Source organism: Rhinolophus sinicus, chromosome 18 (genome assembly GCF_057876585.1).
Source record: "Rhinolophus sinicus isolate RSI-liver-muscle chromosome 18, RSI-T2T, whole genome shotgun sequence".
In the NCBI taxonomy this organism is placed as follows: domain Eukaryota; kingdom Metazoa; phylum Chordata; class Mammalia; order Chiroptera; family Rhinolophidae; genus Rhinolophus; species Rhinolophus sinicus.
Window position 1 is genome coordinate 58,493,639 of NC_142518.1, and position 13,469 is coordinate 58,507,107.

General features: G+C 37.9%; 1 protein-coding gene across 5 annotated transcripts in view; it reads left to right on the plus strand.

Moving 5' to 3' along the window:
- The window catches only part of PCDH11X (protocadherin 11 X-linked), an 800,197-nt gene that overhangs the window by 360,270 nt on the left and 426,458 nt on the right, over positions 1–13,469 (plus strand). For all 5 annotated transcript variants that reach the window (XM_074323530.2, XM_074323532.2, XM_074323533.2 and 2 more), the window contains one exon: positions 1,321–1,401. In XM_074323530.2, the coding sequence (XP_074179631.1) occupies positions 1,321–1,401 (81 nt within the window). The remainder of the gene's footprint in view (positions 1–1,320; positions 1,402–13,469) is intronic.

The following is a 13,469-nucleotide window of genomic DNA, read 5'->3' on the forward strand; positions in this document are numbered from 1 at the left end:
CAGCCCCGTGACCCCTGTGCAGGGCCACACTTCAGGCCAAATTCAGCCAGCCGCAGCCTGTATCCTTCCCAGGGCCACCTGGCCTGAGCCTCAAAGCAATCCACAGATGCCTGCCACTCGCACTGGGCTTGGAGGTGCCTCAAGAGGCCAAGTCATGAATGGAGTGTGTCTGCAACTAGTGCTGGAATTAGGGCTGCTCAGCCAGAGGTATGGGAAATTCCAAAGCTATATGCTGCTTGTTTGGATTTTGTGAATCTTTGAGAAATTTTAGGAAAGTCTGTAGCATGAGCCAAGATAAACCATTTTTATGGAAAAGCCACTGGAAGTAACTTGGGTATGCTAGAGAGTTGGGTGGGGCAGGATCTCAGGGAATCAGGGCAAATGAACTGTGTTAGCCAGGTTGATAGAGACTCAGATATGGCAGCCACCTGCATCTGCACACCAGGAGGGAGAGGGCTCAACAAAGAAACAATGGCTTCTAACAGCTCTTCTGTCCTGGAGAAAGCTGTCCCTCTAGTCCTCACCCTGATGCTGGGCAATTCAGTTCCTCCCCATATGTCCCTGGCACCTTCAAGCTGTTGCCCCAGGGGTGGGGCTCAGAACGAGTGAGTCTATCAGCAAGTAAATCCATGTGTGGGCCATTTGAGAGGAGTGGCTGTGATTGCAGCCACCCTAGTCTCACTCAGCCACAATCTCCACTGATTTTCACAGCCAGAAGTTATAGGGACTTCTCTCCCAGGCACTGGAACCCTAGGCTGGGGAGCCTGGTGTGGGGCTGAGACTCCTCACTCTTCTGGGGGGGACCTCTGTAGCTGAGATATCCTTCCCAATATATAATGGTCACTCATGCATGTGAGACCAGCCTGTTCTGAATCTCTGCCCCTCCTACCAGTCTCCAGGTTGCTTCTTCTGTATGTCCTTAGTTGTAGGGCTTTGGTTTAGCTAGACTTCAGGTTATTCTCAATAATGTTTGTACTGTAGTTTAGTCATAATTTTGATGTGGTCATGAGAGGATGCAAGCACAGCATTCACCTATTCTGCCATCCTGACTGCATCTCTCTGTTTACTGTAACTCTTAAACATAAAACTGGAATGTAAATTAAATGAGAAAAATATTTTTAAAATGTTTTTTCTTTTTTATTCCCAATACTTAGAGCTGTATCCATCACATTGTCAATTCTCAGTAACTATGATGTCTAGGAGAAGATATTTACCCAGGCTCTATTTTACTTACCTGTGTTTGATGCATGTGCTCAGTGCACTATGTCTTTCATTTTGAACAAACCCCTTAAAATATTTCTATTTTTTCCCCTTATACAGTCAGTGAAGGAGGTTGTAAGATCTCACACACCTATGAAAGAGGCAACAACTATGGAGATCTGGATACATCCTCAACCACAGGTATTTAGAGAAACACTTGTTAATTCCTCTTTATTCCTTTTAATTGATTTTTACAAATGTATAAGAAAAAATCTTAAGTTGTCTTGCTTAATATGTGTTCCAAAAAGTTTCTTTAGCTGGTTTTATGCTGGACTCTAATGTGAGAATATGACAGTAAATACGTATTTCTTCCTAGTATGCTTTGATAATAATAGTAGAGTTAGTTTATTTGTTGGATTAAGGTACAAGCATTCCTCAGAAATCATCTTTTAAATGACTGTCTGTTCCTTTGATGTTTAAGTCTAGTTCCGAAATCATGGATAAAAAAAAAAAAATTGAGAACTGCTTCTTTATAATATCACTTTATAAATGTAAGGCTTAACATTGTTAAAGAGAAAAACAAAGACCCAAAATAGCACCTCTCATGCTAAAAGCCCATGATACCAAACCTACATTTAATACCTCTTCTAAGGACAGTTTCAACTTCTCCCAGAAACAGTTTCAATCAACCAATCTGGAATTTTCTAGTCAAGCTGCAGTAAAGTAATCTGTCATGATGGGCCTACTCCACCCCCCAATGAAAGATGAGGCAATCGGCATGATAAAAAACCCTTCTCTTGCACTAAAGAAACATGTACCAAACTAAAAATAATCCTTTCTTTTGTTACTGCTCCCTTGTCTGACCCTTTTTCCTATTAAAACCTTCTTTTTTGTATAACCCCTTAGAGAGCCTTTCTACTTGCTAGATGGGATGCTGCCTGATTCATAGATCACTTAATAAAGCCAAATAGACCTTCAAATTTACTTGGTTGAATTTTCTTTTTTAATAGCATAATATAAGGCAATTTGCTTTATGCTAATTAGACAACTTTCAGTAAAATCTCATTAAAACAAATCAGTTCAGTGGGAAACCAGTTTGAAGTTTAAAAATTAAGTTATAAGGTATTTTTAAAGGGTCCATTTTTACTTATTTCTATCAGGACAGCTGAAAATGTGACTAACAAATACAATCAAATTTGTTTTCTTAGTGAAGGCCTTAAAGGATCTTCAAAAAAGGAGTGAGGAGACCAGTGTCTAAACACTCATATGCTATTAATTATTCTGTGGCTAATTAACTTAATGTTTGTTGATCAAGTAAAAGTCCTGAATCTGACCCTTTGGGTGTCAAAGTAAAAACCATAAATTGTGCTCTACCTAGTTATTTTCAAACGCCTTTTGTTTGTCCCAAAGGTATAATTTTAGAAATTATAGACACATAAATGTATATCTAGAGTATTAGCAAAACAACCCAAATAGAATAAAAAGAAAATCATGTTTATTTATTTCATGTGTGCTCTGAAATTCATGAAAGTCATGTGTTCTGTAATAATAACATTCTGCAATATTTTACAAAGTTAATTTGTGCTCTTTGGGAACAGTTACAGAATTAATATATGCACTGTGGGAAGAAACGATTAATTAAATAAAGGTACTTTGCAACCTAGGAGCTTTCCAAATGGTTACAAATTTTAAATTCCTCAAGTCTGAATTAGTGAAATTTTGCCAAATTTCAAACTGGCTTTCAAGTCTTGCACCTCTGATCGAGTCTCAGAAAAAGTGGTGAGGATGTGGAATGCAAAGTGTTATAGTCTACAACTAAACCCTTGATTAAGAAGCTATTGCAATCTACAGAATAGCAGTTTTGAGGACAGGTACAGAATTTTAAAATATGTACTTTAATGTCCTAAAGTTTGACTATTAATGTGACATGAGGTATGACTGCAACAAATAGTTAAAAGTCAGATGGAATCAGACATTGTTATGTAACATCCTCTTCTGTGAATAAGAACATGATCTATCAACAATATTTTGTTGTCTAGCTGTTGCTTCTGATTATATTCTGCTAAATGGGGTGTAGTATAATTAACTCTACTAATTTCTTGCCAATTACTGATTCTTTTACTGGTTTATGAACTTAAAATCTTATTAGAGATACAATTGTTTCTTATATAGTGGGTGCTTTTTGCTTGAGGCTCTTTATTAGGTAAGTCTTTCAAGTATCTGACAGCTTGGATTGTCCTTACTGCCTGAGACTTCAAATGAAATTTAAGGTACATCATCGATTGATGGATTACACTGTATAGCGTAACTGTACATATGATACAGATAGGGGGCTTTTCAACTGTATTTTTGATAAACATTGTGCTTGCCTCTGAATAATTCAAAGAAAATATTTGTTTTATAAATAACCTTTTATGGTTCCATATGAAATATCTCATATTTAGCAAGATATTCAATACTCATTTATGGTATTTAAAAAGAAAAAAATCTGAAAATAGAAATGTAGAAACTACTAAAACTAGAGTGCAAACTAAAAATTAATTTTTTCTATTCTTCCAACTGAAATCTTTAAAATTCTTTGATAATGTGCCCTTAGCCATTCAGATGGCTAATTAATCAAAATTCATGATATAGATAGTGACTTTGAGGGATTTTTTTTTTTTTTTAATGGGCACATGCAATAATGGTGTCCCATAAAGCAGAATGGTTCTTAGTTGTAAAAGCCAACTATTCAACTAATTGAAGTAGCTTGTGAACCATGAAATCACAGGTCAAGTTATTCTTTGAGTAAAGAAAATAAAAATGAAATTGTCTATTTCTTTTTAAGAAATATCCTTATAAGTGCATTTCCTTTAGCATTTCTGTTAGAATCTTTAGAAAATATTGATGTACATAACTAGTGTGCATATCTTAATGTTTCAAGTTAGATTTCTTTTTAATTAACATGAGTTTTACATAACATTTGAAAATAAATCAAATCACCTAGAGCACCTTTTCAATGTGCAGGAGCTGTTGGGGTCATAAATATTCACTGGGCCTAACAGCCTAGCATCTGTATAGTACTTAAGGGAAACAGCTACTCAAAAATGGTGGTTAACCATGTGGGGGAGGGGAATTTCCCCCTCTTTTTTATTTTAGTTCTTCTGGCTTACCTAAGAATCAAATTGACATGAGACAGATTAACAGGAGAAAATCATATTTCATTACATATGTACATACAGAGGTCCTGTAAGAATATGGGACCTGGACAAATCAGGCAGTTGAGGTTTATATGCCATTCTGGACTGAAAAGGAAGAAGTAGTGATTTGAACTTCAAAGGGAAGGTAGGCAGTTCACATGTAGACGAGAAGAAGCAAACCTTTGGTGAACAAATTCCTTCCTGGCAATGGGACACAAAAGGGAGTCAAACAAACAGACCTCGCTAGGTTCCTCCCTGTCTGTCATAGTATGCTAAAGTGATAGCTCCCTTCCTGGAACAGGTTTTTCTATCTGAATTTCTTTAGGTAGATAAGGGGGAGGTAAAAAAGCTCTTCTTGAGATTTTTGTTTCTTACATATAACCAGCTTCAAATAATAAATATCCCTCCAAAAGTTATATCTTTGGGTGGCAAAATCTGCTCCCCCTCAACCAGCTCTATACAGGCTGTATGCATATGCCAGTTGACATGGAATTCATATATATATATAAACTTGTAGTTGATATTCATTATTGTTCAGCTTCAGCTTCACGTGTACAATGCAGTGATCAGGCATCTACATCATCCCTGAGGTGGTCTCCCTAATGAGACACGTGTCCATCGGATACCCTACAAACTCTTTACATTATTGATTACATTCCCCAAATTAATTTTCAAAACCCCGTGGCAATCTTGTGGTTACTGACTGTTTTCTAATCTACTCACCTTCCCCCATATCCCCACCCCCCCTCCCATCTAGCAGCCCTCAGTATTTCCTCTATGTCTCCAAAACTGTTTCTGATTAGTTCATTCACTTATTCTTTTCTTTAGATTCCACATATAAGTGAGATCATATGGTATTTGTCTTTCTCTATATGACTTATTTCACTTAACATAATGTTCTCTAGGTCCATCCATGTTGTGGCAAATGGTAAGATTTCTTTCTTCTTTATGGCTGCATAATACTCCATTGTATAAGTGTACCACAGTTTCTTAATCCAGTCATCTACTGATGGGCATTTCGGTGGTTTCCATGTCTTGGCTATTGTGTATAGTGCTGCAATAAACATAGGAGTGCATAAAGGTTTTGAATTAGAGTTTTGGATTTCTCCGGATAGATACCTAGGAGTGGAATTGCTGGATCATAAGGTAGTTCCATTTTCAGATTTTTGAGATACCTCCATACTGTTTTCCGTAGTGGCTACACCAATCTGCAATCCCACCAACAGTGCACAAGCGTTCCCTTTTCTCCACATCCGCGCCAGCACTTGATGTTTGTTGATTTATTGATGATAGCCATCTTGACTGGGGTGAGGTGGTATCTCATTGTGGTTTTCATTTGCATTTCTCTGATGGTTAGTGAGGTTGAGCATTTCTTCATATGTCTGTTTGCCATCTGTATGTCCTTTTTAGAAAAATGCCTCCATGTCCTCTGCCCATTTTTTAAATTGGGTTCTTTGTTTTTTTGGAGTTCAGATGAGTGAGTTTTTTATAAATTTGTGATATTAACCCCTTATCAGATATATCATTGGCAAATATCTTTTCCCATTCAGTAGGATCCCTTTTTTTTTTATTGATGGTTTCCTTTACTGTGGAAAAAACTTTTTAGCTTGATGTAATCCCACATGTTTGTTATTTCTCTTACTTCCCTTGCCCGAGGGGATATATCAGCAAAAATCTTACTCTGGGTAATGTCTGTAAAGTTTCTTCCTACATTTTCTTTTAGGAATTTTATGGTTTCAGATCTTACATTTAAGTATTTAAGTCATTTTGAATTTATTCTAGTATGTGGTGTAAGGAGGTGGTCCAGCTTCATTTTTTTGCAGGTTTCTGTCCAGGTTTCCCAGCACCATTTATTGCACAGACTGTCTTTACCCCACCATAAATTCTTGCTTCCATTGTCATAGACTAAATGGCCATATAGGCATGGATTTATTTCTGGTCTCTCTATTCTGTTCCATTGATCTATGTGTCTGTTTTTATACCAGTAGCATGCTGTTTTGATTACTGTAGCCTTGTAGTATAATTTGATGTCAGGTATTGTTATACCTCCCACTTTGTTCTTATTTCTCAAGATTGCTGAGGCTATCCGGGGTCTTTTATGGTCCAATATAAATTTTAGGATTATATGTTCTATTTCTGTGAAAAACATCATTGGTAGTTTGATAGGAATTGTGTTGAATATGTATATTGCCTTAGGCAGTATGGACATTTTAACTATATTAATTCTTCCTATCCAGGAACACGGTTATGTGTTTCCATCTATTTGTATCTTCTTTCATTTCTTTCTTCAGTGTCTTATAGTTTTCTGAGTACAGGTCTTTTAGTTCTTTGGTTACATTTATTCCCCGGTATTTTATAGTCTTTGAAGCAATTGTAAATGGGATTTTTTTTTAAATTTCTCCTTCTGAAGTTTTATTATTGGTATATACAAATACAACTGAATTCTGAATATTAATTTTGTATCCTGCTACTTTACTAAATTCATCTATCAGCTCTAATAGTTTCTTGGTGAAGTCTTTAGGGTTCTCTATATATAGTATCATGTCATCTGCATATAATGACAATTTTACTTTCTCCTTATTGATTTGGATACCTTTTATTTCTTTTTCTTGTCTGATTGCTGTGGCTAGAAGTTCCAGCACTATGTTGAATAGAAGTGGAGAAAGTGGGCAACCTTGCCTTGTTCCTGATAATAAGGGGAATGGTTTTAGCTTTCCCCATTGAGTATGATGTTAACTGTGGGTTTATCATATATGACCTTTATTATGTTGAGATATGATGCCTCTATTCCCACTTTCTTAAGGGTTGTTATCATAAATGGCTGTGGGATTTTATCAAATGCTTTTTCTGCGTCTATTGATATGATCGTGTGAATTTTATTTTTCTTTTTATTAATGTGGTGTATCACATTAATTGGTTTGCGAATGTTGAACCACCCTTGCATACCAGGGATGAATCCCACTTGATCATGGTATATGATCTTTTTCATGTATTGCTGAATTTGTTTGCTAATGTTTTGTTGAGGATTTTTGCATTTATGTTCATTAGAGATATTGGCCTGTAGTATTCTTTTTTGGTGGTATCGTTGTCTGATTTTGGGATCAGGGTGTTAGTGGCTTCGTAAAAAGTGTTTGGGAACCTTCCCTCCTTCTGGATTTTTTGGAAGAGCTTGAGGAGTATACGTGATAATTCTTTTTTGAATGCTTTGTAAAATTCGCTTGTAAAGCCATCTGGTCCAGGGCTTTTGTTTGTTGGGAGATTGTTGATTACTGATTCAATTTCCCTGGTGGTAATCAGTCTATTCAGGTTTTCTGTTTCTTCTTGAGTTAGCCTTGGAAGGTTGTATGCCTCTGGAAAATTTTCCGTTTCTTCCAGGTTGTCAAGTTTGTTGGCATATAGTTGCTCATAGTAATTTCTTAAAATTTTTTGTATTTCTGTGATGTCTGTTGTCACTTCTCCTCTTTTATTTCTGATTTTATTACGTTGGGTCCTCTCTCTCTTTTTTTTAATGAGTCTGGCTAAAGGTTTGTCCATTTTGTTTATATTCTCTAAGAACCAACTCTTGGATTCATCGATCTTTTGTATTGTTTCTCTGGTTTCTATTTCATTTATTTCCACTCTGATCTTTATTATCTCCTTCCTTGTATTCCCTTTGGGCTCATTTTGCTGTTCTTTTTCCAGATCCCTTACGTGTGAAGATAAAATGTTGATTAGCAATGTTTTTTGTTTCTTGAGGTAGGCCTGCAATGCTATGAATTTCCCTCTTAGGAGTGCTTTCACTGCATCCCATAGATTTTGGGTTGTTGTGTTTTCATTTTCGTTTGTCTCGAGATATCTTTTGATTTCTTCCTTTATCTCCTGGTTGACCCATTCATTATTTAGTACCATGTTATTCAGCCTCCATGAATTGGTGTGTCTTCCAGTTTTTTTCCTGTAGTTCATTTCTAATTTCATAGCACTGTGGTCAGAGGAGACAATTGGTATGATTTCAATTTTCTTAAATTTATCAAGACTTGTTTTGTGGCCTAACATATGGCCTATCTTGGAAAATGTTTCGATGTGCGCTTGAGAAGAACATGTATTCTGCAGCTTTGGGGTGAAATGCTCTGAAAATATCGATTGAATCCAAGTGGCCCAATGTGTCATTTAAGGCCGTTGTTTCCATATTGATTTTCTGTTTGGAAGACCTGTCCCTTGTTGTCAGAGGTGTGTTGAAGTCCCGTATTATGATAGTGTTACTGTTGATCTCTGTCTTTATGTCAGTCAATATCTGTTTTATATATTTAGGTGCTCCTATGTTGGGTGCATAAATGTTTACTAGGGTAATGTCCTCTTGTGGGGTCGATCCCTTTATTAATATATAGTGCCCGTCTTTCTCTTTTAATATATTCTACATTTTAAAGTCTATTTTGTCAGAAATAAGTATTGCAACTCCAGATTTTTTCTCATTTCCATTTGCATGAAGTATCTTACTCCAACCCTTCACTTTCAGCCTGTGTGTGTCTTTTGATCTGAGGTGAGTCTCTTGTATACAGCATATACAAGGGTCTCTCTTTCTTATCCACTCAGTCACCCTATGTCTCTTAATTGGAGCATTTAATCCATTTATATTTGAAGTGATTATTGATAGGTACATAGTTATTGCCATTTTTAAATTTGTGATTAGATTGTTTTCATCTTTCTTCTATTTACAGAACTCCTTTTAGTAATTCTTGCAATGCTGGCTTGGTGGTAATAAATTCCTTTAGCTTATTCTTTTCTTGGAAGCTCTTTATCTCTCCATCAACTTTAAATGATAGCCTTGCTGGATAAAGCAATCTAGGTTGTAGGCCTTTGTTTTCCATCACTTTGTGTATCTCCTGCCACGCCCTCCTGGCCTTCAATGTTTCTGTAGAAAAGTCATTTGATAGTCTTACAGGAGTTCCCTTGTATGTAACCCTCTGTCTTTCTCTTGCTGCTTTTAGGATTCTCTCTTTGTCTTTAACCTTTGCCATTTTAACTATAATGTGTCTTGGTGTGGACCTGTTTGGGTTTATCCTGGTTGGAACTCTCTGTACTTCCTTGGCTTGTGTGTTGGTTTCCTTCATCAGGTTAGGGAAGCTTTCGGACATTATTACTTCAAATATGTTCTCAATCCCTTGCTTTCTCTCTTTACCTTCTGGTATTCCTGTGATGCGCATGTTGTTGGGCTTGATGTTATCCCATAGGTCTCTTAAACCATCTTCATTGTTTTTATTCTTTTTTCTTTTTGTTGTTCTGTTTGGGTGATCTCTGCTAACTTTTCTTCTAAGTCGCTGATTCAATCCTCTGCTTCATCTAACCTGCTGGTAATTCCTTCAAGTGTGCTCTTTATTTCAGTTATTGTATTCTTTAGTTTTAACTGGTTGTTCATTATGATTTCTCTGTCCTTCTTTACATCATCTCTAAGCGCCTTAAACATTCTTATCATCAGTGTTCTGAACTCTGTCTCTGATAGGTTGGATACCTCTATTTCATTTGGTTCTATTTCTGGTGGTTTCTTCTGTTCTTTTATTTGGGACATATTTCTTTGTTTTCCCATTCTGGCTGACTCTCTGTGTTTACTTCAATGTATTAGGTAGATCCCCTAGAGTTCTTAGTTCTTGCTGGGTTATCTTATGTAGCATGTGTCCTTTATATTTGACTTGCACTACTTCCCTCTTCTCCTCTGCGTGTGCTCCAAAGGTGACTCTCCTGTATATTGTCCTGTTAAAGAAGATCTTTAATTGCTTTTCACTTGTGAGTAGGTGGGGTTAACTCCTAGGCTGACTAGTTGTGAGACTTGTCTCTGGCCACCACAGGGTGTTCGGCTGTGTGAGGGTTGAGCACTTAAATGTGGTTTGGTATCTATGAGCTCTTGTGCCTGTAGAGAATTCCCTCTGTTTGTGTCACTTGTACATCAAACCTGGTAGTACTCTGGTTTGGTCTGGAGTTGGTCTCTTGGTGTGTTGAATCTTGTGCCTCTTAAGCTGGGCCCTAGTAGGGTAATTTCAGAACATAGCAAATCACCAAGCACAACAACAACAACGAAAAAATCAAATACATTCACATGTAAAAACAACCGACAACCCATACTCAACACAGGCAAAGATATCAAAGATATAAAGACAAAACAAAACAAACAAACAAACAAAAGCAACGCCAGTCTTGGCTTAAGCCCACCAAGTAATCTCCAGGTTATCCTCTGCTGTACCAAAGAGTCATCTGTGTATTGTGCAGGCAGAGCTGGTCACCTGTTGCCCAGAGTGACGTTGGGACTGCAGATTTAGATGAGTTGGGTTGAGGGGTCTGGATGGTAGTTTCTACAAAGTCAGTGCAGTTTCTGCCCTTGACTTCACATATGCGCACGGAGCGTAGCACCACCAGCCCTGTATCCTGTATCCAGTTCTCCTGAGTCTTAGGGCACTTCTGCTGTGTGTGTGTGTGTGTGTGTGTGTGTGTGTGTGTGTGTGTGTGTCGCAGGCGGGAGATTTCTGAGCTGTTGAAAGCCCAGAGCTGCATCTGCCGCCTACTGCTGATTCCTGGGAGTGCCTCCGCAGTTGTAATTGCCCCACCCTAGGCAGGCCAGTAAGGGTGGGGGCTCGGGATGGAGGGGTCTTCTCTCTCCCAGCGCAGCCGTGTCACACTTTTTCCGCAGGCCAGAAAAGGTGGTGGCTGATGGTGGAGGAGTCTCTTCTCTCCTAGCCCAGCAAAAATCACACTCTTCCCAGCCTCTTCCCTGGGTCAGAGTTGCACGCAGGTCTTCCTAGAGCCTGAGCACTAAGGCTGCTCTGTTATTTGACACTACTCCTTAGTTCTGGGGCCAGTTTAAGTCTCTGGAAGGGCGGAGGTAGGGTTGGAAAGGTGGGGGGAGGGGCCTAGGTATGGAGTTTGTGTCCTTTATCTGACCTAGGGCCCAGCTGGAGGTCTCAGCTGAGGTTATTGCCTCAAATGCTGGATATGCTACCCCCTCGGCAGGAGAGATCAGCTGTGGGACACAGGGATAGAGCCCACCTCCTGGCTTTTGTGTTCTCTGTTCTGTCCTGGGATCCCCTGCGTCTCTGCAGCTGTGGATGCTGGCCGCATTTCCACCACCGCAGATGCGGGCCATGTCTCCACAGCCGAAGGTGTTTGCCGTGTCCCCACAGCTGAAGGTGCGGGCCGCATCCGCACAGCCGCAGATGTGGGCTGCGTCACCACTCCGCTCCCTTCCCTCTTCCCCTGTTCGCCCAATTTGCCCACCTTCAAGTAATCCTTGCACAAGTCTCTTAGCTGTTCTGCGTGATGAGCAGAGAGTCCTTTTATGGGTTATAGATGTCCCATTTCTGATAAGATCCGGAGGAGAATTCAAAAAGTGAGCCCTGCTGCCGCCATTCCTATGACATCACTCCGGAATTCTTATTTTTTGTACTGCACCATTTTATACTGACTCAGTCTTTCCCCCTTGCACAATAAACTCTCCCCCTACCTTCCCTTCCCCTGATTCTTAGTGATTACAATTCTCACTGAGATAGCAAATCTAAAACCAAATAATATTCTGTCAAAAACTTGGAACAAAATAAAACTAGTATATTGTTTGGGGTCTTTTTGCAGTTTTTTTTATGTCTTTTAATGGTAACTTCTTTGTGAAAAAGATTCTTCTGCTAAGATGATGATAGTATGATTATCACTATAGACACTAACTTTACTACCACTGTACTCAATTAGATACAGATATGTTGTGTTCATGAATTATATTCATTGAGAAATGAGTAGCTCAGAACAATAGTATTAGGCGACTGTTGTAGAATATGCATTGGTGGGGAATGGACCTATTCTTGATATTATTTCCCTAAATCTTAGCACCACAGCTAGTGACTCATCTGTTTCTCCAAAAGAACATAATTGGCCTCTGGCACAGAAAGAAAAGAAAATAGTGCAAACACTGAAGTGATGCAAGAGAAATAAGGAAAGTAGAACAAATGTTTACTTTGAAAAGATCATGGAAGTTATATGTGGCAATATAATTTATTTTATTTAACAAAACTTATATAAACTTGCTATGCATCAGATAGTCTCCTAAGCAATTAACATATTAACTCATTTAATTCTATTACAAACCTAGGACTATTATTATATCTATTATTATTATTAGCCCTGTATTATAGATGAGGAAGTTGTGCCAGAGAGAGATGCCAGCAAGTACCAAAGACAGGATGCAAACTCCTCTGGTACGGCTGCAGAGCTCTTTTTCTTAACAACTATATGATAATTTCTCACCAAGAATGAATGGTGGCAAAAATGGAAGGTAGTCCCTGGACAAGAAATATTTTAAAAGGAGTCTATTTCTGGTGTTAAACTAATATAATTTTCTATTCAGCTAGAACACCTGCACGTATTTGCATATGATAAATTAAGATGACCCCTTTATGATGCTGGAGTGAAAATGAAAGAACAAGATATATGGACCATAAAGAATACAAGGTATTGAAACAAGCAGAAAAATGTGCTATTTAGAAGTATTAAATCTACTATGATAATCCTTAATAAAATCTTTCTGCAGGGTGAGAATGGCTAATTAGCAGTGATAGAATGTGAGAATTCCCACAGTTTTAAAGAATTATCTTGTTATCTTGGCATAGTGGCTAACAGGATCACTAAATCAATGTTAACAGTAAATTCATTTGATGAAGGAATTGCTACACTAATCTTATATTTTACCACAGCAAGGTGAACAAATCCACAGGGGTTTGGCTAATCAGTTTTCATGAAGTAAAATCAGCTCGTATAATCCTTTCATATTATAAATGGCCTACAGTCCTGACAGAATAAGTCACACAATTTTGAGGGGGTTTTGTTTTGTTTTTAAGTAAACAACTCCAAAGAAAGTGTAGATGCTCAGGTTAATGGCCAATACGAGTGTCTTTGCATCTCTTGGAAGGGGAAGAAAAAAAGATAATTCAAGAAAACTGCCTTCCTAGACTATCATAATTGAATCATGAAATGTTAGACTACACTTAGGCAACATTTTGTTTGATTTCAATATGTGTCTACTCAGTGAACTACTTGCTATGTTTCTCCTTTAGCAACAAAAGTATCTTGAAAAAAAATAAT